The sequence below is a fragment of the Pectinophora gossypiella genome, chromosome 17 (genome assembly GCF_024362695.1).
Source record: "Pectinophora gossypiella chromosome 17, ilPecGoss1.1, whole genome shotgun sequence".
In the NCBI taxonomy this organism is placed as follows: domain Eukaryota; kingdom Metazoa; phylum Arthropoda; class Insecta; order Lepidoptera; family Gelechiidae; genus Pectinophora; species Pectinophora gossypiella.
The window spans coordinates 4,108,701-4,135,489 of record NC_065420.1 but is presented as its reverse complement, the minus strand read 5'-3'; the positions used below and the strand labels follow the sequence as shown (position 1 = coordinate 4,135,489).

General features: G+C 36.4%; 4 protein-coding genes, 1 long non-coding RNA gene and 1 other non-coding gene across 6 annotated transcripts; 4 read left to right on the top strand and 2 right to left on the bottom strand.

The window, feature by feature from the left end:
- Positions 1-717: 717 nt before the first annotated feature.
- On the bottom strand, positions 718-1,320 carry LOC126374510 (NADH dehydrogenase [ubiquinone] iron-sulfur protein 5-like). The gene is made up of 2 exons (XM_050021186.1): positions 1,102-1,320; positions 718-807 (listed from the first exon to the last, which is right to left on the bottom strand). The coding sequence occupies exons 1-2, from the start codon at positions 1,318-1,320 to the stop codon at positions 718-720; spliced, it is 309 nt and encodes a 102-aa protein (XP_049877143.1).
- Positions 1,321-1,850: 530 nt separating this feature from the next.
- Positions 1,851-3,106, bottom strand: LOC126374507 (NADH dehydrogenase [ubiquinone] iron-sulfur protein 5-like). The gene is made up of 3 exons (XM_050021182.1): positions 3,041-3,106; positions 2,640-2,859; positions 1,851-2,010 (listed from the first exon to the last, which is right to left on the bottom strand). Exons 2-3 carry the CDS (start codon positions 2,850-2,852, stop codon positions 1,921-1,923), a joined length of 303 nt encoding a protein of 100 aa, XP_049877139.1. The 5' UTR covers positions 2,853-2,859; positions 3,041-3,106; the 3' UTR covers positions 1,851-1,920.
- A 1,391-nt stretch (positions 3,107-4,497) lies between these two features.
- On the top strand, positions 4,498-26,612 carry LOC126374365 (activating signal cointegrator 1). The gene is made up of 12 exons (XM_050020979.1): positions 4,498-4,653; positions 4,996-5,120; positions 5,955-6,146; positions 6,584-6,702; positions 7,489-7,637; positions 8,544-8,707; positions 10,846-11,027; positions 12,844-13,001; positions 24,719-24,840; positions 25,278-25,374; positions 26,129-26,226; positions 26,396-26,612. Exons 1-12 carry the CDS (start codon positions 4,586-4,588, stop codon positions 26,482-26,484), a joined length of 1,563 nt encoding a protein of 520 aa, XP_049876936.1. The 5' UTR covers positions 4,498-4,585; the 3' UTR covers positions 26,485-26,612.
- LOC126374752 (small nucleolar RNA U3) lies at positions 14,020-14,224 on the top strand. Its single transcript, XR_007567485.1, has one exon. It is a non-coding gene; the product is annotated as a small nucleolar RNA U3 (small nucleolar RNA).
- Positions 14,841-17,501, top strand: LOC126374372 (uncharacterized). The gene has a single exon (XM_050020987.1). The coding sequence runs from the start codon at positions 15,258-15,260 to the stop codon at positions 16,647-16,649; it is 1,392 nt and encodes a 463-aa protein (XP_049876944.1). The 5' UTR covers positions 14,841-15,257; the 3' UTR covers positions 16,650-17,501.
- LOC126374542 (uncharacterized) lies at positions 21,934-23,580 on the top strand. The gene is made up of 3 exons (XR_007567462.1): positions 21,934-22,118; positions 22,753-22,792; positions 22,961-23,580. It is a non-coding gene; the product is annotated as an uncharacterized LOC126374542 (long non-coding RNA).
- Positions 26,613-26,789: the final 177 nt, after the last annotated feature.

Here is a 26,789-nt window from a genome sequence, read left to right as displayed (position 1 = left end):
TTTGAATCTATCGCAGTATCCTGCATCGCAATTTAGTATTTTCGCGATGTTAACACATCGCAAGAAGATACATCGAAGCATCGTGTATCGATGATTTATTTCGTCGCTGTAACGTGCATAGACGTGATGAACATTCGCACTAAGATCATCGTAGTTACGTTTATCGCTTTTACCAACTGCAGTCACTAACTACACTGCCTTTCATACTTCGAGTACAGTCACGAGCAATATCATGTGTCCATGTGCCCACTTTAGAACCCTGTCGCACTATCATAATTTGACATTTAATGAGACTTACGGTTGAATTTGTCAAAAAAGTTGATGTGACATGGTTTCAAACTGCATATATATTAGTACTCGTGACCGTACACTTTCATTTTTCGTAATCGCCCAACTGGGCACCCTCAGGCCTGTTGTCTTAAACGTTGCACCGGGTCAGAGCCTTCAGCACATTTGTCCGGCCAAGTAGTTAATGCCATCTGCGGCAAATCTACAATAAGTCACGTCTAAAAAATTAAATGTTTTTCGTAAGTAATCGTTTGCAACAAGGCCCATGATTGCTATAAAGCTAGTGCACACTACTTATACAAAATAGGAAACAAAATCCCGCGACACGATTGACCCGCTTTCAGTGATGAATAAAATTACCATTGGATTTATTTTATGTTACTATAATTTAATGACAAATTTTATAAATTCGTAAAAACAAATGAAATGTCAGTAACTATCAAGTCTTGCGTTCATATATTTGTCTTTACCTTTTAACTTCCCGCAACGAATCTGTCTATCACGCTCAGCTCGCATTGCCTAGAAAGTATTTGAAAATATCAATGATGTATAAATTGTTTCTTTGTATTTTTACTTACAAATTACGATAAGTACAACATTTTGGTCCTTGAGATTTAAAATAGCAATGTGGCGGTAATACTTTGCTTTTACATTTTAACAGGCGTTCCTGGGCGAAAAGAGTATTTTCATAATCAAATGTTCTTTTTTATCATGGTCCATGAGTTGTCGATTCTGAATATTACTTATATGGGATTTAAAATGCAGGGCGAAAATTTAACTTTAAGAGACCACATCCATAAAACGAATACTTACTATGAATCTACCAAATTGCTTAGTCATGGTATGGCATTCTTTGAAATCTTCAATCAGACATCTGCATTTTTTTACTCCACGATCTAGCCCGTAGAATTCAATGCACTCCATCATTTGCAATTCTAAAGGACCACACTGTGTACCATACATTTGGTGAGATACCAATCCGCCTGTGAGATCGGTGAACGGCGAGCGTATGAACGGAGACAGATTTTGCATCCTTTCAGTTTTAATTTATCAATAAATAAAATTCTTGAAATGTTTTTGACGACTTTAGTCCTTGATTATTTTGAATCATTGATGTTTACTGTGTTGCTGTAGTAACATTTGAATAAAGTCAAAAAAATTGTCATTTGTAAAATGAACACCTTCCATTTTGGATGAAAACTTCTTTATAGGATTTTCAATGTTTAATGAAGAAGATAAAGATTATTACCTAACCAGCCAGTTATTTTAAACTAAATAGGTATTTTAACTTCAGGGTCAAAGATAAATTATAAAATGCTAATCTTTAAATAGAAGATCTAAGATGTTCAAAAATTTACGAGGTAGTCACAATTTATATAAGAATATCTCATAAGAATACCAATCATATAGGCAGACATCCAAATATTTAATGTATTTTTTAAGATATAAAGAATTTTGACAACTTAAAAGGTCGGACTAATATAATGAGAAGTTGTCAACAGACAAAAGGGCATAGGAATATTGAATGAAGATAAATATTAATTATATTCAAACATAATGAATAATAATAAATCAAATAACTTTATTACACTTAAAAGAATTCTATCATGTGATAATTATCTACAGTTGATTTCAGTAGCTATCAGCAGTGGGGGAGACCCATTTAGCATCTCCTTTCAGCTTTCCTTCAGCTATTTGTCTTTCTCTCTCTTTGCGCATTGCCTGTAATAATATAAAAAATACATTATTAATATTTCTTTTGTATTTAATAATAAAACATATATATTATGGTAAGACACATACAATGTATATGTGTATATTATTATATTAGTAGTAGTAATGCACATACATGTATTGATGTGTAATATTACAATATTGAGTATATTATGTGTTGTCAAGGGCTTGCAAGTGTGACAGCAAATATCCTATGTCTGATAACATGTGGCTAAGTTCATTTTTATAGATTATGGATGTGACTTATGTCTTCTCTGTATCACATAGGTACTACAAGGTTTAAGTACTGCTTTATCGGGATTTTTTTGAAGCTGGGGGCTATGCAGGCGCTTTCATACACTGTATCACTGTGACCTGGAAGCTCTATTGTGATCGCCGCCTTATGGTACAGTTCAAAAAGTTTGTCAAAATTAATGATACTGTGTAAGTACTTGTCATATTAATGAGAAAATCTGTCTGTAGTGTATTGATATTACTATCTTTGTCTTTTTTTACTGTCTTTGCAAGACAAAGAGTCAGTCAATACAGAATGGTTTGCCTGTACAGAGTGATGGTGTGTTGACGGGCCAAATCATGGCATTATACAAAAGGTGTACACTCCACTGTGAAATTCTTACCATAAACCTCTTGAATTGCAAGGTCATAGTCTGGCATTCATGAAAATCGCCAAACAAGTGTTGGCATTTGACTTTTCCGCGATCCAAGCCATAAGCTTCCAGACAGTCCATATAACGAATCTCCTCCTTCTGGCACTTGCCCAGTAGCTGATGAGACACTAACCCACCAGTCAAGTCGGTGAAAGGCGACCGAAAGTATGGCGAAACTGCCATTTTTAGGCTGAAAAACAAATCAATCACTTCTATAAAATATTTATAAAGACATCAGTTATAGGTTATGAAATTACGTAAACAAATAATTAATTAATAATTCTGTAACAGCACTTTTTAAAATCATGTCTAATTTAAATAACTAAAAAGTTTTCGTTACCTATATAGGGAAAAAGATAAAATGAACCAACCTTTATAATTTTTTGAAAATCGAATTAAAAACAAATTTCAACCCAATGACAGTGACAGCTCCATCCTTTTTTTTTTTTTTTTGTTTTGTTTTTCCCCGAAGGGTAAGGCAAAGGGAACTATGCCCATACAGCCATGTCTTACGTATTTTTTTTCTTGATGATTAATGAAATGATGAAAGGTGATGATGATGAAACCTAAGCCCCCACCCTCGGAGTAGACTCCTACTCCGAACCCCAAACGAATTAACTCAAAAGTCCGCATAAACTTTTGAGTTATGAAGCGGCTTCCCGGCACGAAGCGAAAATAGGCAGATACACTTTGTTTATTGAATACTCCAATATAATAACACTCGCGAATGTCTTCCGACTAACTTAATGCGATCATTAACCACAAAACACCACTTCGTATTAATTATTTAGATTACTCAATGAAGAAAGCAACTGTCCCGTTCCCGTTTCCCGCCGAAAAACGACAGCTCCATCCAACAGAATGTGTGTGACCATAATTGAAAATAAAGTTACCAAAACTACCATTACATATATACATACATAAACTCACGCCCGTAATCCCTAATGGGGTGGGCAGAGCCACAAGTAATCAAAGACAACTACCATTAAATATAACAAAACGTAGCATCACGCCTGTATCCCAAAAGGAGTCGGCAAAAGTATGTAGTATATATCTAGAGGGCCAGATATGTTATTTATGTGTTATTCGCCAGCTATGTGTAGGTCCCATGTGATAGGGGCGAGCCTACTGTTATTAACCGGGCAAAAATCTTTGATGTCCAAACATGAATTCATACTTCAAAGTCGATGTCGAAGGGGCATCGAACCTGTGACACTACGATGCCAAAACTACCGTTAACTATTTATGAAAATTAAGCTTTTTTATTTCGTCAAGGAACGCAGTATAAATGTCTGTTTGATATTGATTGACAGATATTGACTAGGCAGCATGGTCTTACGATCTTAGCCTGTTTCTTAATTTTTTTTTTGTTTTGGTTTTCCTCGAAGGGTAAGGCAAAGGGAACTATGCCCATACAGCCATGTCTTACGTATTTTTTTTCTTGATGAATAATGAAATGATGAAAGGTGATGATGATGAAACCTAAGCCCCCACCCTCGGAGTAGACTCCTACTCCGAACCCCAAACGAATTAACTCAAAAGTCCGCATAAACTTTCGAGTTATGAAGCGGCTTCCTGGCACGAAACGAAAATAGGCAGATACACTTTGTTCCTTGAATACTCCAATATAATAACACTCGCGAATGTCTTCCGACTAACTTAATGCGATCATTAACCACAAAACACCACTTCGTATTAATTATTTAGATCATTCAATGAAGAAAGCAACTGTCCCGTTCCCGTTTCCCGCCAAAAAGCCCCTGTTTCTTAAACTTAAATGGGCAAAAGGAAAAAAAAACTGTTTGACAGAGATTGTCAAAAACAGCTGTTCATTGTATGAGTGAGGTGTCGTGAGGTGTCTATCGTTGTTGTGTTGTGTTGAGTTTTAATTTGATTTATAAATCTTATAAACAAAAATGGAACAGTGGCTTAAAGAGGGACTATCTAAAGTCCTAGACTTTGAAATACCTGACGATTGGATTTCGTAAGTATTTATTCATGTTTAACCGGTTGAAAATTTACATGTTACATTTTACATTGTTTTTGAAAATTTTATAGAGACACACTTCCAATTTCAAAAACAAGCTTTTAGTTTTGCTTTCCTCTTTTGGTTTGCCTTCGTCTCCGTATTTTTTTTATTTACTGGTAACAACTAGCTAATAAATGGTCTCTTCACTTTCACCTTATTGACTATGCTAAGACGCCTATATAAGTACCGATTTCCTAGTAATTAGAAACAAACTACATATTTCATGAAAGTATTTTGAAACACGCACTTTTCGCTTTACCTGTTAATTAACTTGCCTATTAACATTTATAATTTCAGCTATATAATGTCAATAGAAAGAGAGGCAGATTTCAATGAATATATGAAAAATTTGCTGGACTTTGATAATGCTCAGCACCGGAGTTTCTTCATGGATTTGGTGAAGAAGAAATTCCCTAACAGAGGTATATAGTTTCATTATATTTTGGATGTTATGTGTTACATGTTTATTGCACAATATTTATCTAACACTGTTACATAGCATTTAATATTTGCCCACAAATGTACTTACAAATTGTATGCACCTCTTACATACGACATGCCTAACCAGTATTAAATAATAACATAAAAGACTTATTGAAAGAATTATTGTGTAAATACATGAAATAAATTCTTAATAATAAAACATTCCAAATTCAAATTAAAAACACATAAGAGATTCTTGTTATTCAATCACTTTCTCAGGTGCTCAGGCCTACAGAAAGACATTTAGAAATATATTCTGCTCTTTGTCTCTCTGTTATCAAATTGCATTTTTCGTTACACCATGTACAATAAACTTTTATGTAAATAATGGTATTATAATACTCTTGAAGTAGGTACCTACACTGATACATTATATTAAAGCTCCTGCTCATGCAAATAGATGAAGTAATTTCAATGGCTGGGAACACCAAGACCTGAACCAGATTAGTGCACAACAAAGGAGAATGGAGAAAAATGGGGAAGGCCTTTGCCAGAAGGCACACAGATTTTGTTATCGTAGATTAAGAGAAAACTATAAAATTAACTTAAATCTTATCTTATCTAGCCTAACGTGTCCCACTGCTGGGCAAAGGCCTCCCTCCATTTCTTCCAGGACTCCCTCTCCAGTGCTTCCTCCGGCCAGCCTTCCAGGAAAGCATCCAAGTTGTCGCGCCATCTCTGCCTCGGTCTGCCACGCCTGCGTCTGAAAAAAATTTCTGAAAATGACTTTAAATAAATAATGCAAATTAATGTTATTTTCCTCTACTTTTAAGGAGCGCCAGCACCAAGACAGAAGAAAAAGATATCAAAGAACAAGTCCACACAGGACTTTATTGGTATGGAGCCAGTAAATCCTCCAGAGAAGGAAGTCACCAGTGAGAATGAAGGAAAGTCCAAGAAGAAGACCAAGTTTGTAAATCTGTACTCACAGGAAGGGGAGAACGCTCAGGTTGTGTTGTTGAAAGGTAATAATCTGTGTACAAACAATATTTGTAGACAGCACATCAAAAAAATATTTTTATTTTCTCCTTATCAAACAAACCTTTTTGTTGTAAAACATTCCAACACAGTTTTTTTTTTGTTTAAATAATAAATAAATGAATAAAAATAAATATTTAAACACTTCACTGCAGTTTGGTAGTCAAGTTGTATTCTATTTAAAGATAAAAAATGGTATATTGAAACCACTTTTTAACAAACTCCGAGTTGTACCCGCCATCAATATATAATATTCATAAGTTTGACATTGTAATTTCTATATTTATAGAGGCTTTATACTTACCTTATGTATATACTCTTGCATCTGTGATCTAGTGAAATGATTGAAGGCAAAAATACCAATGAAGAAATATGTCTGTATTATGTATATTTATAAGAAGCACAAATTATTTCTCCATTGCAGGACGTCACAGGTGCGACTGTGAGGCCTCCAAGCACAAGCTGATCAACAACTGTATTAACTGCGGCCGCATCGTGTGCACACAGGAGGGCTCCGGGCCGTGTCTCTACTGCGGGAATCTGGTAACCAAATTGTATAGTTATACAAGGCAGCATAACTGTATAGTTATATAAGCTAGTTGGCTTACCATCGACATGGACTTGAACTTATCGACTCATACTCTAAAACCCGCATGCTAAGGTGTTCACTCAAATCTTCTTCGACTTCGTTTTCAGTTGAGGCGACCTTAACGTCAACCTTGAACTCAGCTCAAAATCGGTATTCTTATACGTCGCCTCAACCTTACCTCGAGTTTACTCCAGTAAGGCATGCCGTCATTATTTTCGTATTATTTTTTTGGCATTATGATATACTCAACTCCAGTGAGTAAAGTCCTCAAGTTGAGGACGTAAATGCCAACTTAAAATACCAAAATGCTCAGCTGAGGCCGAATCGACTGGAGGAAGAGTCGGGTGAACATCTTAGAATATGTGTGTAAGTACTTCCGTAGAAAGAACCCTAAGTAGGTACATCCCTAAGTCTTGCTTCACACGCTAACGTGAGTTAAAAGGTGATAAGCGGGCGTAATTTAGTGCTGAGGGTATCTCCCTTGTTTCTATGATCTGTGATTCTGGCAGTAGGGGAAGCATAGAACAGGGGGGTTAAAATGGCCACATCGAAGCAATTCATCTAAGAAAGCAATATCTCAATTTGACATTTGCGCATATAAAAGTAAGTGCGCAATGCAAACAAATGTCAAAAAGCAATATTGCTTTCTTATATGAATTGATTCGTAGTGGCCATTCTAACCCCTGTAGTTTTGCGTCATATTGCGTTTCAGCAATAAAATTACTTAATTCAAATTGCAGGTGTGCACTCCGGAAGAGGAGCAAGAGATCTACTCGAACACGAAGAGCGGCGCCAAGCTGAAGGACGCTCTCTCGCGCAAGGAGAGGCCTAAGGGCTGGGAGGAGGCCCTCGCACACATGCACAAGTTGCTGAATTATGAGAGGAATAGGTAACTTACAAATAACGATTACAATTAAATAGTTCACCTCACAACCCACACGATAGAAGAAGATTGAATAGTTAACTATTACTGGTATAATTTATGATATGAGATAAACAGCTCAAGAAAACTAAACATTTGGCTAATATGGCTAAGCCCTATTCCTCTCGCCACATGAAATATCAACCAAATGGTGACAGCAGTTATGCCATCTGTCACGTAAATATTTGATAGAAATTATATAACTGGTGGTATAACTGTCTGATAGCAGTAACACTGTCTGTCAGATAAGTATCTGATAGCAATAATACTATATGCCAGACAATTATCTGATGGCAGTGATACTATCTGCCAGATAAGTGTTAGATGTGTGTTACTAGATAGTAATCTGGTAGATGCCTTATAAGCGACTGATAGCAGTATTAGGCCGGTCACATACATTCGGAATTCCGTTTCGGAATTTCGATTCGAAATACTGTTTCGGGATTCCGTTAATATATCACACACATACGTTTATTTCCGTTCGGAATAACAAGGCTCAGTTGAGCGACGCTAGAACTTGAGTTCAGACATTTGGCATTATGGACGACGATTTTCTTATCGCGATAGCACTGTTGCTATATCTATCAAGGAAAAAAAAATACGTCGCCGTTACTGGGCCATGCATAGGCCATCATACGGAATTCCCAATCAGATTAAATTTCGAACGGAAAAAAACTGTAAGTATGTGGTTGATTCATAGATGTTGTATGGATTTAATGCGTTCGATATTACGAATCGATATTTCGAATCGAAATTCCGAAACGGAATTCCGAATGTATGTGACCGGCCTAAGTGTCTGATGGCAGTAATACTATCTGCCAGGTAAGTGATAGCTGTGTATTTGTTTTTGAACAAAGTCAATGTTGTTTCCAGCGAGAAGCGCACGCACGTGGTTGATGATGACTGCGACTATTTCAACACGAGCAGCGTGTGGCTCAGTCAAGAAGAGAAGGATAAGCTGCAGAGCTACCAGCAGCAGCTGCACGACAAGAAGCACGCTTCGAGGAGAGCCACCAAGATGACCATAGATTTCGCTGGTGAGTTTATAGCATAGGAGTTGTTGAACGCCGCGTGGTTCAGCCAGTAGGACGGGCTGTAGAGCTGCTACTATTATGTTTTTTTTTTTTAACTTTTTTATCATATTTTTTTCGAGGCTTGAGCCACTTTTGGTGATTATGCCAACCTTATAGTTTAGAGCGTTTAATGATGATCAAATCATCACTTTACAAAAGAACACCATTACAGCACTACACCATGCTATTCAGGGATTGTTATACCTAAGAGACACAGTACAGTATTTATGTATATGTCGTGGCCAGATCATAGAATTGACCATTTCATGAAATGGTCGTATTTCATGAAATGGCCAACTTCAACTGACCATATCGTTTAAACGTCAGCGTTTAATGATATTTCCATCCACGTTTGGCCATATCATTAATGTAGGGTGTCCATGATAAGTGGTGTAATAAAAACGCGAAATAAGGTAGGAAATAATGTATTACTCTAGTACAAAGTACAAAAATGTTTAAAAGTCAATTAAAAATTAAAAAGTCATTTTCGATTAATGGAGTGTTGATGTAGTTGACATATACGTCGTAACTGCATCTCGCTTTGAAGTCGTCGTCATATTTTTTGACACTATTTCATGCCATTGGTCATCATTCAGTATACTTTTCGTGTGTCAGATAAACATACTGGCGGCGTAGGGGTGGCCCAAGGGCCACCCCCGCCGCACCCTGACCTACTGTTATGCCTTGTAAAAATTATAAAAAAAGGATTATGATAATTTAAATTATGACAAAAACATTTATGCGTTTTAATACAATCCTGTTTCAAGTAGTTAATGCCATCTGCGGCATATCTACAATAAGTCACGTCAAAAAAAGAAACTTTACGGACAGTAGGATCGTCTATATTTTTCTTTTTTAAAATTAATATCTCTTCATTCGCAGTTTTAATTATATCATATTTTGAAATCCAATAATAGTCCATTGATTTACGTAGCGTGGTCACTCGACCTTCATTATTTGCCATATAACCTAAAAATAAAAATAAAGTTGCTGTCTACTGTTAATACGAGTTTTTCTTTTCACCTTAGTGTCAAAACATTGCTTCAATGCACTTTTATCTTGTATTTGCTCATTATTATTCGTATTATTCGCGTTCACACAAGAATAATTATTGTCCGCCGCCATTATGCAAAACATAAACAAAGCGACACCAGCGCCACTACCGGTGGATAATGTTACTATTTTACGATATGATCGCTAACGTTTGGCCATATCATGAAGTAGTCATGCATTTAGTTGGTCATATCGTTAAACGTTTTGTGTTCATTGATCTGGCCAAACCACATCATGATGTGGCCAACGAATGTTGTTCTATTTCATGAAATGTGACCATTTCATGAAATGGTCGATCATTTCATGAAATGATCAATTCTATGATATGGCCACGATATATATAAATACGGCTAGCGGCTTGTATAAGCCGCTACGGATACTGGATCTGCCAAAAGGCTATTATGATATCATGTATCTTACAACCCATACGAGAGTAGAAGTACAGTACTTCGTCATTTAGACGATAATAATAAGTAGAAGATAATAGAAGTAATAAGTCAAAATACGATAAAGTCGTTCTGTCAAAATACCAACAAAAAGTGCCATGTTAGGGAAAAAAACAAACATCGATTTCGATAAAATTTACAACTGAAAAATTTAACTGAATCGATCGATAATTTTATCTCGGCTGCATGTTTTTTTTATGGATTTCAGCAGCAGAGATAAAATTATCGATCGATTCAGTTAAATTTTTCAGTTGTAAATTTTATCGAAATCGATGTTTGTTTTTTTCCCTAACATGGCACTTTTTGTTGGTATTTTGACAGAACGACTTTATCGTATTTTGACTTATTTATGTTCTCATAGTACCAATCGAAAAAGCGACATAATTATATCGTCAGAATCGATAAAATGACCGTGACAACATTTTATCACGTTTTGCATGTTAGCCCTACAGATTGACGATTTAATGTGTTGTTACATCTGATGCTTAAAGATATCTTTAAGTTGAGGTTTTTTGATTTGAGACAGTACCAACTGGGTTTACGTACATTTTCACTAACTTTTATTTTTCCTTTACTCTAACCATAAACGTATCAAATTTCCAGGTCGGCAGATTCTAGAAGACAAGCCGGAGAATACTAGTGTAGACCTGAACATCATCAGGGATATCACCAGTGGAGGAAGTAGTCACACAGCCGCGCAGGAGTTCCGGAACCCGCTGCTTACGGCCGCGTCCGTGGCTAGTGCTAGAGACGTAGTAGCCGAGGCCGACGCGCCGATTGTACAAGTAATTATAATGTCACACATTTAAACTTAGTGAAATTCTATGGCCAATGGCGGGAAAACAAAATGGCCGCCATTCACAGTTTTATATGAGCTCATCTGTCAGAGGTAAGTGGTTCATTTTCGAACACATACAGCACCACGCACCATCTGGTACATTCATACACACAGTACATAATCAAGAAATATAGTAGGGCAGGTGACCCGGTTTTGGCCATTTTAAGACTTTTGTAGACTTTGAGGCTATATCATTTTGCAGTTTTTGTTATCACGGACATATTTCTTGTAAAAAGTGATTAAATATATATAAATCTAGCCTAAGGATACATTTTTTTTCATAATGATTCAATGGAAAAATAATCCTGTTGAAAAGAAAAAAAAATGGGAATTTGTGCCATTTTTGGCCAGATTTACCCCATTTCTGGCCCAGTCATGTGTCAGTTCTGGCCATCAAAATTCATCAAAAATAAAAAGCAGGTAATTCAAAGTAATAAAAAGTTTATTCGAAAATCGCATATTTTACGACCAACAGTCTTTATTTAGAGAAAAATAGCTAACATAATATTGAAGACAAATATGAAATATAATATTTCAGCTTGAATTAAAATTACAATTGAGGATATCAACATTAACCTATACGAGGTAGATATCTATAATATTATAATGACCAGTCTTGAAAGGTATTCTTATAATTATCTCTAGGTATGATGCACATTCGTTGTTTAAAATTAAATAACAATATTGGCAACCTATCTTTGCAATAAAGTAAACAATTATAGCCTACTTCTTATTAATTAGGTACACTTGTGATAACACTTTTATTTGTATTTGCTTATTAAATTTAAGTTTATGCTTAAATTAATATCAATATAGTTCTAAATCACAAAAAAATATTATATAATACTTGCAGGTAGGTATGCAGTCTTTAATTTAAGTACTTATATTTTAAGATTTTATAAATAAATGTTGGGCAAAAACTTTTCCATCTCAGTAACTTTAAACGCAAAGTCGTTCGAGGTACGTTAAAATCTCTACTAGCTGTGGCAACGGGCATCCCATTCTTTATTGCGTTCAAAGCTAATGTTATTTTATGCGGTGAGTACTGGAACAATTTTCTTTTCACGACACCGATTTTTTTAGTATTTGGCTTCGATGGAGACATTATAATCGTAACTCTGGAAATGAATAGATAACTTATATCAAAACAGCTAAGTAATTAAGTTGAAAAATCACGATAAAAACTAAATGGCCAAAAGTGGGGTTCTACGAGCACCACTTTTGGCCAGTCATGTGGCCAAAGATGGGAAAATTCATTAATTTCCGTTCCACTAGTGGCCACCTCTCATACCTCACTTAATAAACAAATAGCGATAAAATATCATTAGTACCACTTAGACAGTGTATTATTTATGAAGGATTAACATAAACATTAAAAAAATATGAAGGATTAAAAAAATAATGATTGATTACTCACCCGCTCGCCTTAGCTTTTTTGCTAAGACTTAAAACAATTGACGATCGTGAAAAAATAATGACTTGTTGGATTGAAGTGAAGTTTGACACATCAAAGCGGTCAACGCTATCAGTATTGCCAATATTAGATATTTTTATTCCCGTAAATCATAGAGTAATATATTTGTCTTTGCCTTAGTTATAACGATTTGAAGTTCTAAATGGCCACAAAGGGGTCGGTGGCCACAACCGGCTCACCTGCCCTAAGTGGCGAATATTGTATTTATTAGTCGCCATAGTAACAATACAAAAACATTTAAAAAACTGACATAACAGAAACATAAAAAGATTTTTTTTTCCATTTCCAGTTCGATTCATCAGCAACCGAGGGTTACGCCGCGGTGACGAAGACTTCCTCCGCCGTGTCCAAGGTGCAGGACGGTCAGCTGCTCGAGATGAGCGACTCTGGCAAGTGTCTCTCGATGCACCAGCCCTGGGCCTCGCTGCTCGTCGAGGGGATCAAACTGTACGTACCTAACAACACACCAAACACTCCATTCAAAAATCTCATCGTGTGCAGGAACTTCACAAGTTAATTCCACCTACTCCATTCCATCTACGGATAACTAGACGTCGGCAGGCATTTCATCCTTATGTTATGGATATACCACCAATCCGCACTAAACGTTTTGCCTCTACCTTTTTGGTGCGAACAGCAAAGGACTGGATCTGTCTACCGTCGTCTGTTTTTCCAACTCGTTATAATCTGGCAATATTCAAGGCTAGAGTGAATAGGCATTCGCTAGCCCACATCGTCACTTACCATCAGGTGAGATTGTGGTCAAAGGCGAGCCTATATTATTTAAAAAACACCTCATTCTTACCGTATATTGCGTAAGTGCGAGGGAGGGAGAGTCCGCGCGTTCTCCGCTTACTCGTTAGCGGATTATTCACATTTAAGACTAATGTAAGTAAGTAAGTAAGACCCAGAAGGGGTAAGGTCGGCGTCCGGGTGGAGAGTTATCTTAGATAAGCATTTTTTATAATGTATCTTCTATCCAGTCATATAGGAGTGATTCAGAATCGGCTGTATGAATTTATTTGTGAACGCTTTCCAAAAGATATTATGTTATTGGACCATGAAATTGTTGGGTATTAAATCTGACATATTGAAATAAAAATTAACTTGGTGTCTGCCAGAATCGGCACCCGTGTATTTAAATTATTTATATCTGTAGTACTGTTGTGTTACACGACTCCTACATGTACACGTAAAACATATTTATTTAGTTCTTTAATTGTGTAGTTAATCAATATCAGGAAATATAAAGCTTCGTATGAAACCGGCTAAATTCTTATCGTATAAAAATGATTATAAATAAACATAGCTACATTATGGTATATAAATAATCATACACATGTTGAAGTGACTGTGAACATTTTAGTTGCTAAAGATTGCCACTAGATGTCACTGTCCCGTCTGCTACATTTTCTACATCGCGGTTCGACGTTTAACTACACTCGAGACGAATTCGGTTTTTGTTAAGACCTTACTTCATAGGATCATTTCTATAGTAAGCTCTTCAAACGAGATTCACACTATGTGAGAATCCACAAGCTGCGTTGATGAGGAGTGGCGCGGCACCCTGAGCGTGAGATTGGCGGTGGTGGTTCACCACCAGCCATCGATGATCGTTCGCTCCCCTATGCGAGTGGGGGAGAGTGGGGCGCTGTCGCTTTCTGAGCAGTTTTTTTAAACCCTATTATTTAACTGAAAACGACTATGATGTTCATGTTATCGATTATGTGTTTATTAATCATATTATTCGATAACATCATAATCGTTTTCAGTTAAATAATAACGATTTTAAATATGCAAAAAATTTAGTACACAGTAAACAGTGTTGCCCACGATCGATAGGTTACTAATAGTAACAAGTATCGGTAGCTACGCTACTATCGACGGTCACACACACAAATCTATACTATCGTCAGTTTAATCTACTATCGATAATCAAATCTAACGATTGTCGGAGACAACAAACGGAATTTAATTTTGTTTTGTGCTGCCCTTAGCTGCGTTCAGAATCTGGTATAATGCTCTCATTCGTGGATGTTTTTTCTCATTATGATATCGCCTGTGATATCGATCTTACGATAGTGTTGCCGAACAATCTATTATGGGCCCCTAAATAATTTAAAAGTATCGATCGATACTATTGATTAAACTGATACTTCTAATTAAATTCTACAATTATATAGATATAATCTAATAATTATAATTATTAGGTATGTATAATCGGTTATATCGATAGGTATATCAATATTTAAATTATTAAGGGACTTAGAAAATAATCGATTATTAATGTCGATTATCGGCCAACACTGTCTTACTGCGATGTTTCATACAACGCGATGTCGTTGTTAAAACATCGATGTTCGTTTCTTTACATCGAGAAATCGATGATCGTCGAGCATCTCTTATTTGGATTCAGTCAACTGTCAATTGCGTTTCTTTTCTAACTAATTCTAACCTATAAAATAAACCTAAAATATTTACACCGGCCTATTTTGCATCCCTTCACAGATAAGCACATACTAGTTATACGTACATCCCTTCGGAAACTGGAACTCTGAACTTTGCTGGGATTTTTGATTACCATTTTGGTTGCCATTGTGGACTGTGAAGTACAGTGTTTTTGTGAACTTTGTTGGAGTTCTATACTGTTGAATTGGGTTGGACATTTAGAAACAATTTTACTCGAAGAGAACGCCTATAAGGATGTCGTCTGTAAACTTAACCACTGAACAGTTCCAAGCAGCTATGTGTATGGCTGTGGCTGATACAGTAGCTGCAACTGGCGTGAAGAAAGGATCATTCCTGAATTGTACACTAACGTTTGAAGGCCGTACGGACTATTGGACGACTATAAATTTCCTATCTGCCGTTGAAGCGTTTAAAGCTGTTGAATGCATATCTGATGAAGATGCCCTCACTTCAATTCCGTTGCTTCTCAAAGGTGACGCAGGAACATGGTGGCGTATTGTTAGAGATGAGATTACTACGTGGGATGATTTCGTAAAGAGTTTTAAATTCAATTTTGCACCTCAAAAAGCAGCTTACATTTTGTACCAAGAAATAATGAGTGAAAAACAGGGTAATGAAGCCACAGAGACATTCATATTCCGGAAAAGAATGCTGTTTCACCAGTTGCCTGAGCCTAAGCATTCAGAACAACAACAGATAGATATGTTGTATATGCTCTTGAGTTTTAGGATCCGAGAAAGGATACCACGCCATTCCATCAACACTTTTGATGAACTTGTAGAAGCAGCAAGAAGAGTAGAACAACTATTGCAGGAGAAAGATAAGCTTGAAACTGACGAGGCTGATGCTCCAGAGGCTCCAATAACTCCTCAACTACCTTCAGTACATCGTAAGAAGAAATGCTCATATTGCCGTAACTCTGGACATAAAGAGAGCGAATGCAAAAAAAAGAAGAAAAAGTCCTCTGTAGTTATAGCAGAAGACATTCCTTCGACTAGTGCACAACATACAGTCGAAGAGGTGCATGCGTCACCTCGGAAGCAACCAAAATTTTCCTGCATTGGATGCGGGGCGCCTGGTGTCTATCGTAGTAATTGCCCGACATGTAGAAACAAGTTGGTCTCGCCAGAGTCGCCACCGCCGCATGAAATACAATTCTGGACTGTGAATATAAACACTGACACAAGGGCTCGCCCTGTGGTCTTCATTGAAATCGAAGATACAACTAGCATTGCTTATATTGACACAGGTGCTAATGCAAATATCGCCTCACCCCAATTGTATAGCCAACTTTTGAAGAAGGGATATAAGTTTAAACAAGAAACTCTTGATATCACTTTGGCTGATGGAATACCAAAACTGTACCCTGTCTTAGTAACAGAGGTGACAGTGAGACTGTGTGGCAAGGATACACAAACCACTTTCTATGTGTTGTTGGAGTCCAAAAATAACCTGACACTCTTGGGTATTGAGTTTATTCAGGCCGCTGGCATTGTTCTCAATTTTGCTCAAATGACATGGAACTATGTAGATCAAAACGGAACTTATGAGTTGTTTGAAGAAGACTCTGTTACTGTTTCTGATAAGATGAGGGATTCAGGCATCGAAACTACACCTGCGGTATGATCTGTTTTGCCCATTTGTCTAGTTTTTATGTTACTAAGCTGAAGATTGATTTGATAGATTGTTATTTCTTTTTTTTTTTTTTTAACCCCTTTTTGCGCGCAATCTATCACCCTTGGATAATAAGCACTTCTTGTGGTGTATAGGTATCATTTTAGGTAAGCGACCAGTGTCGCTTCCTATTTTGGGCCTTAGTTGGCTAGATCCTGCGGCAGCCTCCTTCTTAGTCTTAGTTGTGTGTGCTCATCCATGAGCGGCCTGGCCAGTATATTAGGATGGGCTGTTATTCTGTTTTTGTAAGAGCAGCTTACATTTTTTAACTCTTCACTTACTGTTATTTCTTTTAATTTGATTTTATTAGTAATAATAAAAGTGTGATATGTAGTAGTATTCGCTAAGCATAAAATATAATTTTGATTTTGTATTCATTCCTTTTGCTTCAATTTACTCTCACTCCGGAATAACATCTATCATTTGGTGTTTGTGAAAACAACAGGGTGTTATACAATATTCCTATTAGTCTTTAAGCAGTTTTCGGAAAGCCCAAGCCGTCAAGTGTACCACTACACTTATAACTGAAGTGGGACTCTATTGTGCTTCCTGCAACTGGACTTTCAAAACCAAATTTGGTTTTGCTAGTCGTGCACGCGCCCTTGCAAGAGCCCAGGCTAACTACCAGGCTATACCTACCTACCCAGAAGTAGACATATAGAGTATAGGAGCAGGTAGAAGTTTACTGTTTTAGTTATGTTTAGTTTTTTTTTCTGTTTTATTTCATTAGCGTAACTTATATTTTGAGTAATATGTCTTTGTCCTATAATTGTTTTTCAAGTGATATAAAAGTATGACTTTGTACCTGGAATGCATTTAATTTTTTTCCCATTACCCTGCGACATTTCATAAATGAAGTCTTTGCAAGTTTGTAGTGGCATTGTTAGCAAACTCAAAAGTCTACGTATTTGTAATTTGATAACCTCTGCATGAGCAAAACTTATATTTATATCACGCTATGCTTGATTCTTTATTATTATCGAATTTTATTGGAAAACATCGTCAGTTAGCTCGGTTGGCGTTTTCTCCAGATGTGTAGCTGAAAATCAGCGTTTTGTTCGTAAGAGCAAAAACTAGCGCTGAGCTATGACCGTTTTGCGCTGCTGCAGCACACATACATACGGGGCTTCGTCTCTTTTTGTATGCATGTGTGTCTGTAGGTAGACCAAATACGAGTAAATGTTTTAATCTACCTTTATTATTATTAGCTGTAGCATTAAATGTTAACTAGGCACACATAAACATCCGTCCTTAATCTCTAAAGGAGTGGGCAGAGCGTCAAGTAATCAGAAGACAGCCACTTTTGATACAAAGTCCTAAGATGGATAAAGGACCATCACCGTAACTTATGAGACCCGGAAGGCACGTTAAGCCGTTGGTCCCGGTTACTACTTACTGATGTAAGTAAGTACTCGTTACATGAGTCATGTCAGGGCCTTTGGCGGCTCAATAATAACTCTGACACCAGAGTTGATCAGGTTGGTAATCCACCTCACAACCCACACGATAGAAGAAGGTGAGACCCGTTCCCCCCTTCCAACGGTGGTAAAAGGTAATTTATTGTATTTCATTAGTATCTTTAAAAAGATCACCAATTAGTTATAATTTCAAATTCTTTAGCTTTGTCGAAATTCGAAATTGGTTAAAACAATGTTGTACCAGGCGATACCCAAAATCGTACTTAAAAACCCGATTTCCGGCTTAACCCCGCGTATTTCGAGAAAGTCGCCATAGAACAAAAATATCATCTCATTAAGACGCTTCGAATGAAATATGTCTGGAATCTGTTGATAGAGGGGGACGTTTTGACTCATCGTCCTTTGATGATTATTTACAAATCCCTGTAGTCCTGTGGTTCACCGACTTACTTCTCAATCGGTGTAATCTCAATTACACCATTTTATCTAAAGTGCAAGTTACTAACACAGTTGGCTCGACCATTATAGACGGCGATACGGCTCACCACTTATTACGTTGGTCTAACAGAAAGCTTGGGAAGGTGTGGTCTTTCGTTCATCTTGCGATGCATGTACTTCTGACTACCCCAATTTTGATATACTCGTGATTGAGCTTATGACGTTTACTAAAATAAAATAAATAAAAATAGCCTTTAATCACCGACATTATTACATAGTTTTACTTATTTATCTATATGTTTATTTATTTGTCGGGCTGTCCTAGGACATAGGCCTCCTCCTTATTGCGCCACACCTGTCTGTCGCCTGTTGACCTTCTCCAACAATAGCAACCAAAGCAGTCCAGACACCGGAGAACAGTAAATCAACCACCAACAACAAAAACCAATAAAACTCAAACAAATCACAACAAAAACATGTCCCAACCCGGCTGCTCCCCGTGGGACATTAGACCGCTACCCTCCAAATGGGGACTATATTTTCTATCACCAAAATTTATATTTGTCATCAAGATGTATCACCTAATAAATAGATCTATCGCCACGAAATATTTTCGTTCTCAGATAAACAAAAATTGTTCCCAGGTATGAATTATCAAATTAATGTTAATATATGTGTAAAATAAGAGATCGATAACCAATAAAATTATATTGCATTACATGAATATAAACTTCGTTCTCATAATAACAGTTTTGTTACTTAAATAATAACTCTGTGCTCAGAATGGTAGATCTGTCACCAAATAAATCGATTATCGATCCCTGACTGCGACTCCTTTTTATTTGATATTTTGTCACCAATACAGTAGTAACATTTTATTTCGTTCAGATATTAAATTAATAGTATTCGTTACCAATTTAATACATCAATTTATAATTTTAATGAAAAAATGATCAAAGGGGCGGAGACAAATTGGCGCGCTTTAAAAATTGACCAATCCGGCCTCAACGATGGGTAGTAGCTCAGAACAATAACTAAAGCATAGAAGGAAGGCTAAAATAAGAATTCAGAAACTATAAACCGGCTCTCTTCTAGCTTACGACACAAACTATGAGTGAGAAAAGGACAAATGATTCGCTCTTTGCTTCATTTTTTCCGAGGTTGTCACAACATGAAATGTCATTTGGACCTATTGGACTCATTTTAACTCGGCCAAATACATAGTAACATACATAAGAAGATTTTACTTATACACTTCTCATCAAAAAAATCGAAACACTTCCGTTTTCATTGTTTCTGTCCGAATTTAACACAAAAAAGAATTCATACGATGAAAAAAAATACATAAATGTATAGCTGGCAGTTTGGCCATTACAGTAATAAGCGAAAATTCTAAATTCAAAATTAGAATTTCATTTGTTTATCTTATAAACGAAATGAATCACTGTTTTGAGACAAATGTGTGTTTAGGGTTGGAGTACATTTAGCGTTTAAAAACTAAAAATTGGCGCCTATCCTTAAACTTTTTGTTTTTTATTTCAATACTGTGACTTTGGGACGTCTGAAAAAAGGTTTTTTTTCTAAAACGTATGGATACTTCGCCCACAGAAGCCGCCCAAGTTGTGGCATTGCTGGATTCTGGCCTTAGTCAGCGTGTTGTGGCTGCAAGACTGCATCTAAGCCTGTCATCTGTTCATAGAGTCTATAAACGTTATCGGGAGACTGGTTTGTTCACGCGCCGTTCAGGATCTGGCAGGAATCGGGTCACTTCTGAGCGAGATGATCGATTTATTGTAACAACTTCTTTAAGAAATCGACGCCTTAACGCTTTTCAACTGCAGCAGCGGCTTCGTGTTGTACGAAGGGTGGCTGTAAGTGACTCTACAATTAGAAGAAGGTTGAAGGATCGTGGACTGGTACCGCATAAGCCAGCAAATGGGCCGAAATTAACTGCAGACCATCGAAGAGCGCGCCTTAACTTTGCACGTGAGCACCTAAATTGGTCATACCTACAGAACCGCCACCATAGCTGACCTTTTCTTCAATGCAGCATTGTGCATAGCATTCTCCGTCTCTTCTGTAGACCTTGTTCCTTCCGTCGTTACCATACAGCATAATTTTACACTCATCAGAAAAGAGAACTTTGCTCCACTGTAGGTATGACCAATTTAGGTGCTCACGTGCAAAGTTAAGGCGCGCTCTTCGATGGTCTGCAGTTAATTTCGGCCCATTTGCTGGCTTATGCGGTACCAGTCCACGATCCTTCAACCTTCTTCTAATTGTAGAGTCACTTACAGCCACCCTTCGTACAACACGAAGCCGCTGCTGCAGTTGAAAAGCGTTAAGGCGTCGATTTCTTAAAGAAGTTGTTACAATAAATCGATCATCTCGCTCAGAAGTGACCCGATTCCTGCCAGATCCTGAACGGCGCGTGAACAAACCAGTCTCCCGATAACGTTTATAGACTCTATGAACAGATGACAGGCTTAGATGCAGTCTTGCAGCCACAACACGCTGACTAAGGCCAGAATCCAGCAATGCCACAACTTGGGCGGCTTCTGTGGGCGAAGTATCCATACGTTTTAGAAAAAAAACCTTTTTTCAGACGTCCCAAAGTCACAGTATTGAAATAAAAAACAAAAAGTTTAAGGATAGGCGCCAATTTTTAGTTTTTAAACGCTAAATGTACTCCAACCCTAAACACACATTTGTCTCAAAACAGTGATTCATTTCGTTTATAAGATAAACAAATGAAATTCTAATTTTGAATTTAGAATTTTCGCTTATTACTGTAATGGCCAAACTGCCAGCTATACATTTATGTATTTTTTTTCATCGTATGAATTCTTTTTTGTGTTAAATTCGGACAGAAACAATGAAAACGGAAGTGTTTCGATTTTTTTGATGAGAAGTGTATTTACCGAACTATTTGACACGGGGCTTTTTGGCGGGAGGCGGGAACGGGACAGTTGCTTTCTTCATTGAATAATCTAAATAATTAATACGAAGTGGTGTTTTGTGGTTAATGATCGCATTAAGTTAGTCGGAAGACATTCGCGAGTGTTATTATATTGGAGTATTCAATAAACAAAGTGTATCTGCCTATTTTCGCTTCGTGTCAGGAAGCCGCTTCATAACTCAAAAGTTTATGCGGACTTTTGAGTTAATTCGTTTGGGGTTCGGAGTAGGAGTCTACTCCGAGGGTGGGGGCTTAGGTTTCATCATCATCACCTTTCATCATTTCATTAATCATCAAGAAAAAAAATACGTCAGACATGGCTGTATGGGCATAGTTCCCTTTGCCTTACCCTTCGGGGAAAACCAAACCAAAAAAAAAAAAAAACTATTTGACACGGTCGCGTCAACTGTGTTTACGAGTGTCTTGTGTTCAGATTGTTTTAAGTGATAATTTAACAATATTTTTCCAAATAAATGGAAAGAAACTTTTATTTATATCAAATAATTGAGTGTCTTGACTGCGTGACATTATGTTTTGTGTGGTATGGGGCTGCAGCTCACATTCAGGAAGAAAAGAAAATAGCCAACAACTTCTGTCGTTTCATCGGTAAGTTTTTTGTAATTTTCTAGTGAAATGTGAACTGCTGAACAATTTTAGGAAAGTAATATGTTTTGCTGAATAGATTTGTAGCATAAAATATTTGAGATATCCATTATATTATACGTTTCATCGATTAATACGGAATTGATTTGAGGTTATGTTGATTGTCCATAGTGATGTACTAAAATTATCGATACTTTTAATTTTTAGATTTCCTGTAGACGATAACAAAGAGAAAGAATGGATAATTCGCATTAATAGACGAAATTGGATTCCAAATAAGTACAGCCGTATTTGCTCGAAACATTTTACTGCGGATTCATTTATGTGTGTTCCTAATTCAAAGTGGAGGCGTCTTCGAGACGATGCTATTCCTACATTGAACATTATAGATCAGACAGATGAAATGGTGTTTAAATTTAAATTTCAGCCTAGCCTGCATCATCTCACTGCTGGATAGATAGATAAGATATTTGTATCATGTTATCACAACACGTTTATACTATCTATCATTCAACTACATATTATTATGTACTTAATAAACTTAGTATATATACTAAGTCTGTAGTTGTTTTATGTCTAAACAATTATGAGTTGTACACGTTTTATATAAGTAAATTATTATTATCTTTGATTTCAGATATTAAATCCAAAAGTGTCGACTGTATTTACATGAAAAGGTATATCAAATAATTTTCTTTTTTTATATTTTTAACATGATATACATATATAGAGTGTATAATTCAACCAGCTGCACAATGCACTTAAATCAGATATATTTTACTTTTATTTTTATAGATTATTTTGTACATATACTATTTTAACATTATTATTAAACTTTATTTCAGTCAGTTCAAGAAGACGAGATGAAAAATTTAAAAGAAAAGCTGAACAAGTCCCGCCTCAAGATCAAACGACTTAATGAAAAAAAAAAAAACAATGTGACAGGGTGTCACAAAGACAGTTTCTAAGCAAATTGACACTGTTTAGAAATTAATAAATTTGTATTTATTGTAAATATAATGTACATAATTAATAACGTGTGAAATAAATACTTGCTAATGAACAGATTTACGATCTAATTTATATTTCATTTTACCTCCTTTTCTTATTTACTCCTACTCCAACACTCCAGGTTGATACGAACTGCGCCCAATAAAGAATGTAATGAATGTTATAGATTTGTGTAAGCGACTTAGATAAATCTTGACTAAACCTTCCTTTACAAATACAAATATACTTTATTGCACACAACATACAATACTTACAAGTTTTGCACGAAAGATACAGTACACCACCTACCTACCTTTTACTTTCCCTTTCTGTTCTCTTATGAATACTTGTATGCCGTATTTTTTTAAGTATAATGCTATATCTAGTAGGTACGAGTATGGTAATCCTAGTATTGAAACAGCTTGTAGCCCTAGTAAAGACCGCCATTTTATGTTTACAGAGTGGCACGTTTTTTCTGTAGGTATTTCCAGTCCATACTCTTTTCTATGTCTATGGCGTGACCCCATCGGGCCTCTTACCGTCTGTGCGGCTTAGACCCGGCGGCGGCGGTTCCAATTTGCACGGCACGTCGATCGACACCAGTGCACGGCGGATGACATCATAAATAAATTCGAATATTACAAAATACTTACCGATGAAACGATAACAGTTGGCTATTTTCTTTCCTTCCTGAATGTGAGCTGCAGCTCCAAACTAATATAAACCAGACAATATAATCCAAAAATGGTTAGATACTTACCTATCAGAGACAGAGTCTCCTTTCATCAAGAAGAAGATAATTGCATCCTACAAAAAGAAATCTTGTAAAAAAAAATTATCGACATTAATTGTAAGTAAATTTAATTTTATCGACATATTACTAAAGTGAAACCCAACACTAGGCAATGAAAAACTTGTGACAACCTACGAAATTACGAAACAATTTTTGTATATGCGTCTTTGTCTAACATTACGCCGGTTCCGTAAGATAAAGTAGAGCAGAATTATAGAGTTCTGTTGCTATTTTAGCCTTCCTTCTATGCTTTAGTTATTGTTCTGAGGGTAGTAGGTAACTAGGTTCGATCACACGATGCGCGACGCGGGCGGCGTGCCATAAGCCAGCTATTTTAAACCAGCGCTGATTGTTATATTGATTGATTGACTTTAATTGTTTTATTTACTACTCTGCTAAATATAATTTATACTACCAGTGGAAATTTAGAACCTTGGGAGTCTAGTTAAGTAGCAGAATCTTTTGGTTGAAACGATGATGACAACCCTAATTTTTTATTTGAACTTAATGCAATTTTCTAGTAACATAATATGATTTATTGGTAATCTCTTTAAATTAGTTTGTTTAAATACTTATTAGGACACACCTATTATAATACATACAAAAACATTTATTTGGTACTAGACCTTATATCTCAGGATTTTAGGTGATTTATTGTGGAACTGATTTTGCATTGTTTGGTGACTACATTTTGGTGACAGATCTACTATTTTGAGGACAAACCCTATTATTTAAGAAACACAAAACTAATTAAATTGGTGATAGCTTAAATGATACCCCCTCCAAATGGCGTTTACTAAATGAAAGTTATAATTTCCAGGCATGAAGGCCGTACATGGTACACCAGCCATCGTGGGCGGCTCTGGATAGCATCCACGGTAAAGCCACCTGATCAGGATGTTATCAGGTCCCTGGAGGCCCAATATCGGGCGATTTATCCAGGTATATAAACAGCTTATTGATTAAGTACACTAGACGAAAATGTTTGGTATTTTGTTTGGAAAGATTTTTGATACCAGTCACATACATAGTAGTAGGAATTTATGTATTAACCTACCCCAATGGAAAATAAACGTTATCTTATATACGGCGTTTTAGCGACATCGTAATGAATACTGAGAGGGATGATTCCGAGTTAATATCAAGTGGAATTTTTAGCGTGTCTTTTTTCGGCTTTTGCGACGGCATCAGCCACTGCATTGTACATATTATTATCTTTCAATTTTTCCTCACCTTATGGTTGTCTGGAAGAAATCGCTTTAAGCGATAAAGCTGCCATTTGCTATGTACCTAGTTAAAGAATCTTTTTGTAATTATTTCTTTTTATTTTGGTCAAATAAAGTATATTTGTATTTGTACTATTTTGTTATTGTTTTCAGACAAGAACTTAGTGTTCCCTACGTTCTACCCCACGGGATGTCTGCTGGGCTGTGTCAACGTGGACGACTGCCTGCCTCAGGAGGAGTATCAGAAACTGTAAGTAAAACCACAGTGCGGACACTCGATACAAAAATCTCATTCTTACCGTGTGCCGCCTAACGTGTAAGTGCGAGCGAGACAAATATCCCACGCCGTCCATCTTACTCCTTAGCGGCTTACGGGCATTTAAGAATAACTAAAGAACACCCCGGACACAACTAAAATCTCATTCTTAACGTATGACGCCTAAGGCTGCGATCAGGTATGAGGAAAAACAAACGCAAGACGATGTACTGAGCGTTCACGGAGAAGCGTTCTTGCACGCGATTTTACGGCCATTTAAGACTAAAGTAAGACCCAGAGGCCGAGGTCGGCGCCCGATACCAATTGGTGCCGGGCAGATTTTACCGTTCTATACGTAGTATTATTCTTTATGTTACAACAAGGGGAAGCGAGTTGATAGAATAATCGTATAAAAACATAGTTATTAGCATGATATTATCTTCATAACACGTGTAACCACGGAATAGAAGAAAGAAGTTTTGTATGAGAGAACGCGCATTTTGTATGAGAACCGCTGGCGCCGGGTCAAGCCAATTTTACTACTACTCCTACAAACAGATAACTACGATAGCTTTACTGCTTCTCAAATTCCATAGCCACTTTACCGACAATGTATATGTTATGTGATAGACTGCAATTTTGTCATTACTTTTCGTAAAAATGCCAAAAAAACATCACATGATCACATGAAAGGACGGCCCCTTATATGCCGCAGGTTATACCTACTATATGTATGTACGTTTGGCAGGTACCCGGGCGGTGAAAGTGACAGCCCTTATGTGTTCATCTGCTCCAACCCCACCAGCCTGAAGCTGCGGTTCCCCGTCAAAGGACAACATAAAATATGTAAGACATTTTCTTATAAGTTTTTTTGAAATAATATATTTTGTTATTGCTCTTATTACCAATTCAACATAATGCAATAATATTAATCATTACCGACTTCAAAAAAGGAGTAGGTTCTCAATTCGACCGTATTTTTTTTATGTTTACGTTTATGCTATTTTATTCTCAGATCAACTGGACAAAACTATCCACAAAGCGGCGATGAAATGTATACAAAACATGGCTAAAATACAAGCAGAACAGGTGAAAGCTGGATAACAATAATAATTGTTATGTATTTATCTTATTAATTTAATTCAAATGATGTCCCATAAAAATAAATAAATTGTAATATGTATGTTGCACATTACTGTTAAATTATTTAATCAATAAAACGAACATTTTTATTTTGTTAAGAAATTTATTTATTTTATTTACACAATTTATAACTAAGATTTAATATAAATATAAAGTTGCATTCACACGACACACAGTAGCCTCAGGCACTCTTGACTTCTTACTTGAAGACATCTACATAGTTCACAATATTAGTATACGAATCTTAAAATGTACTTAATAAAAAT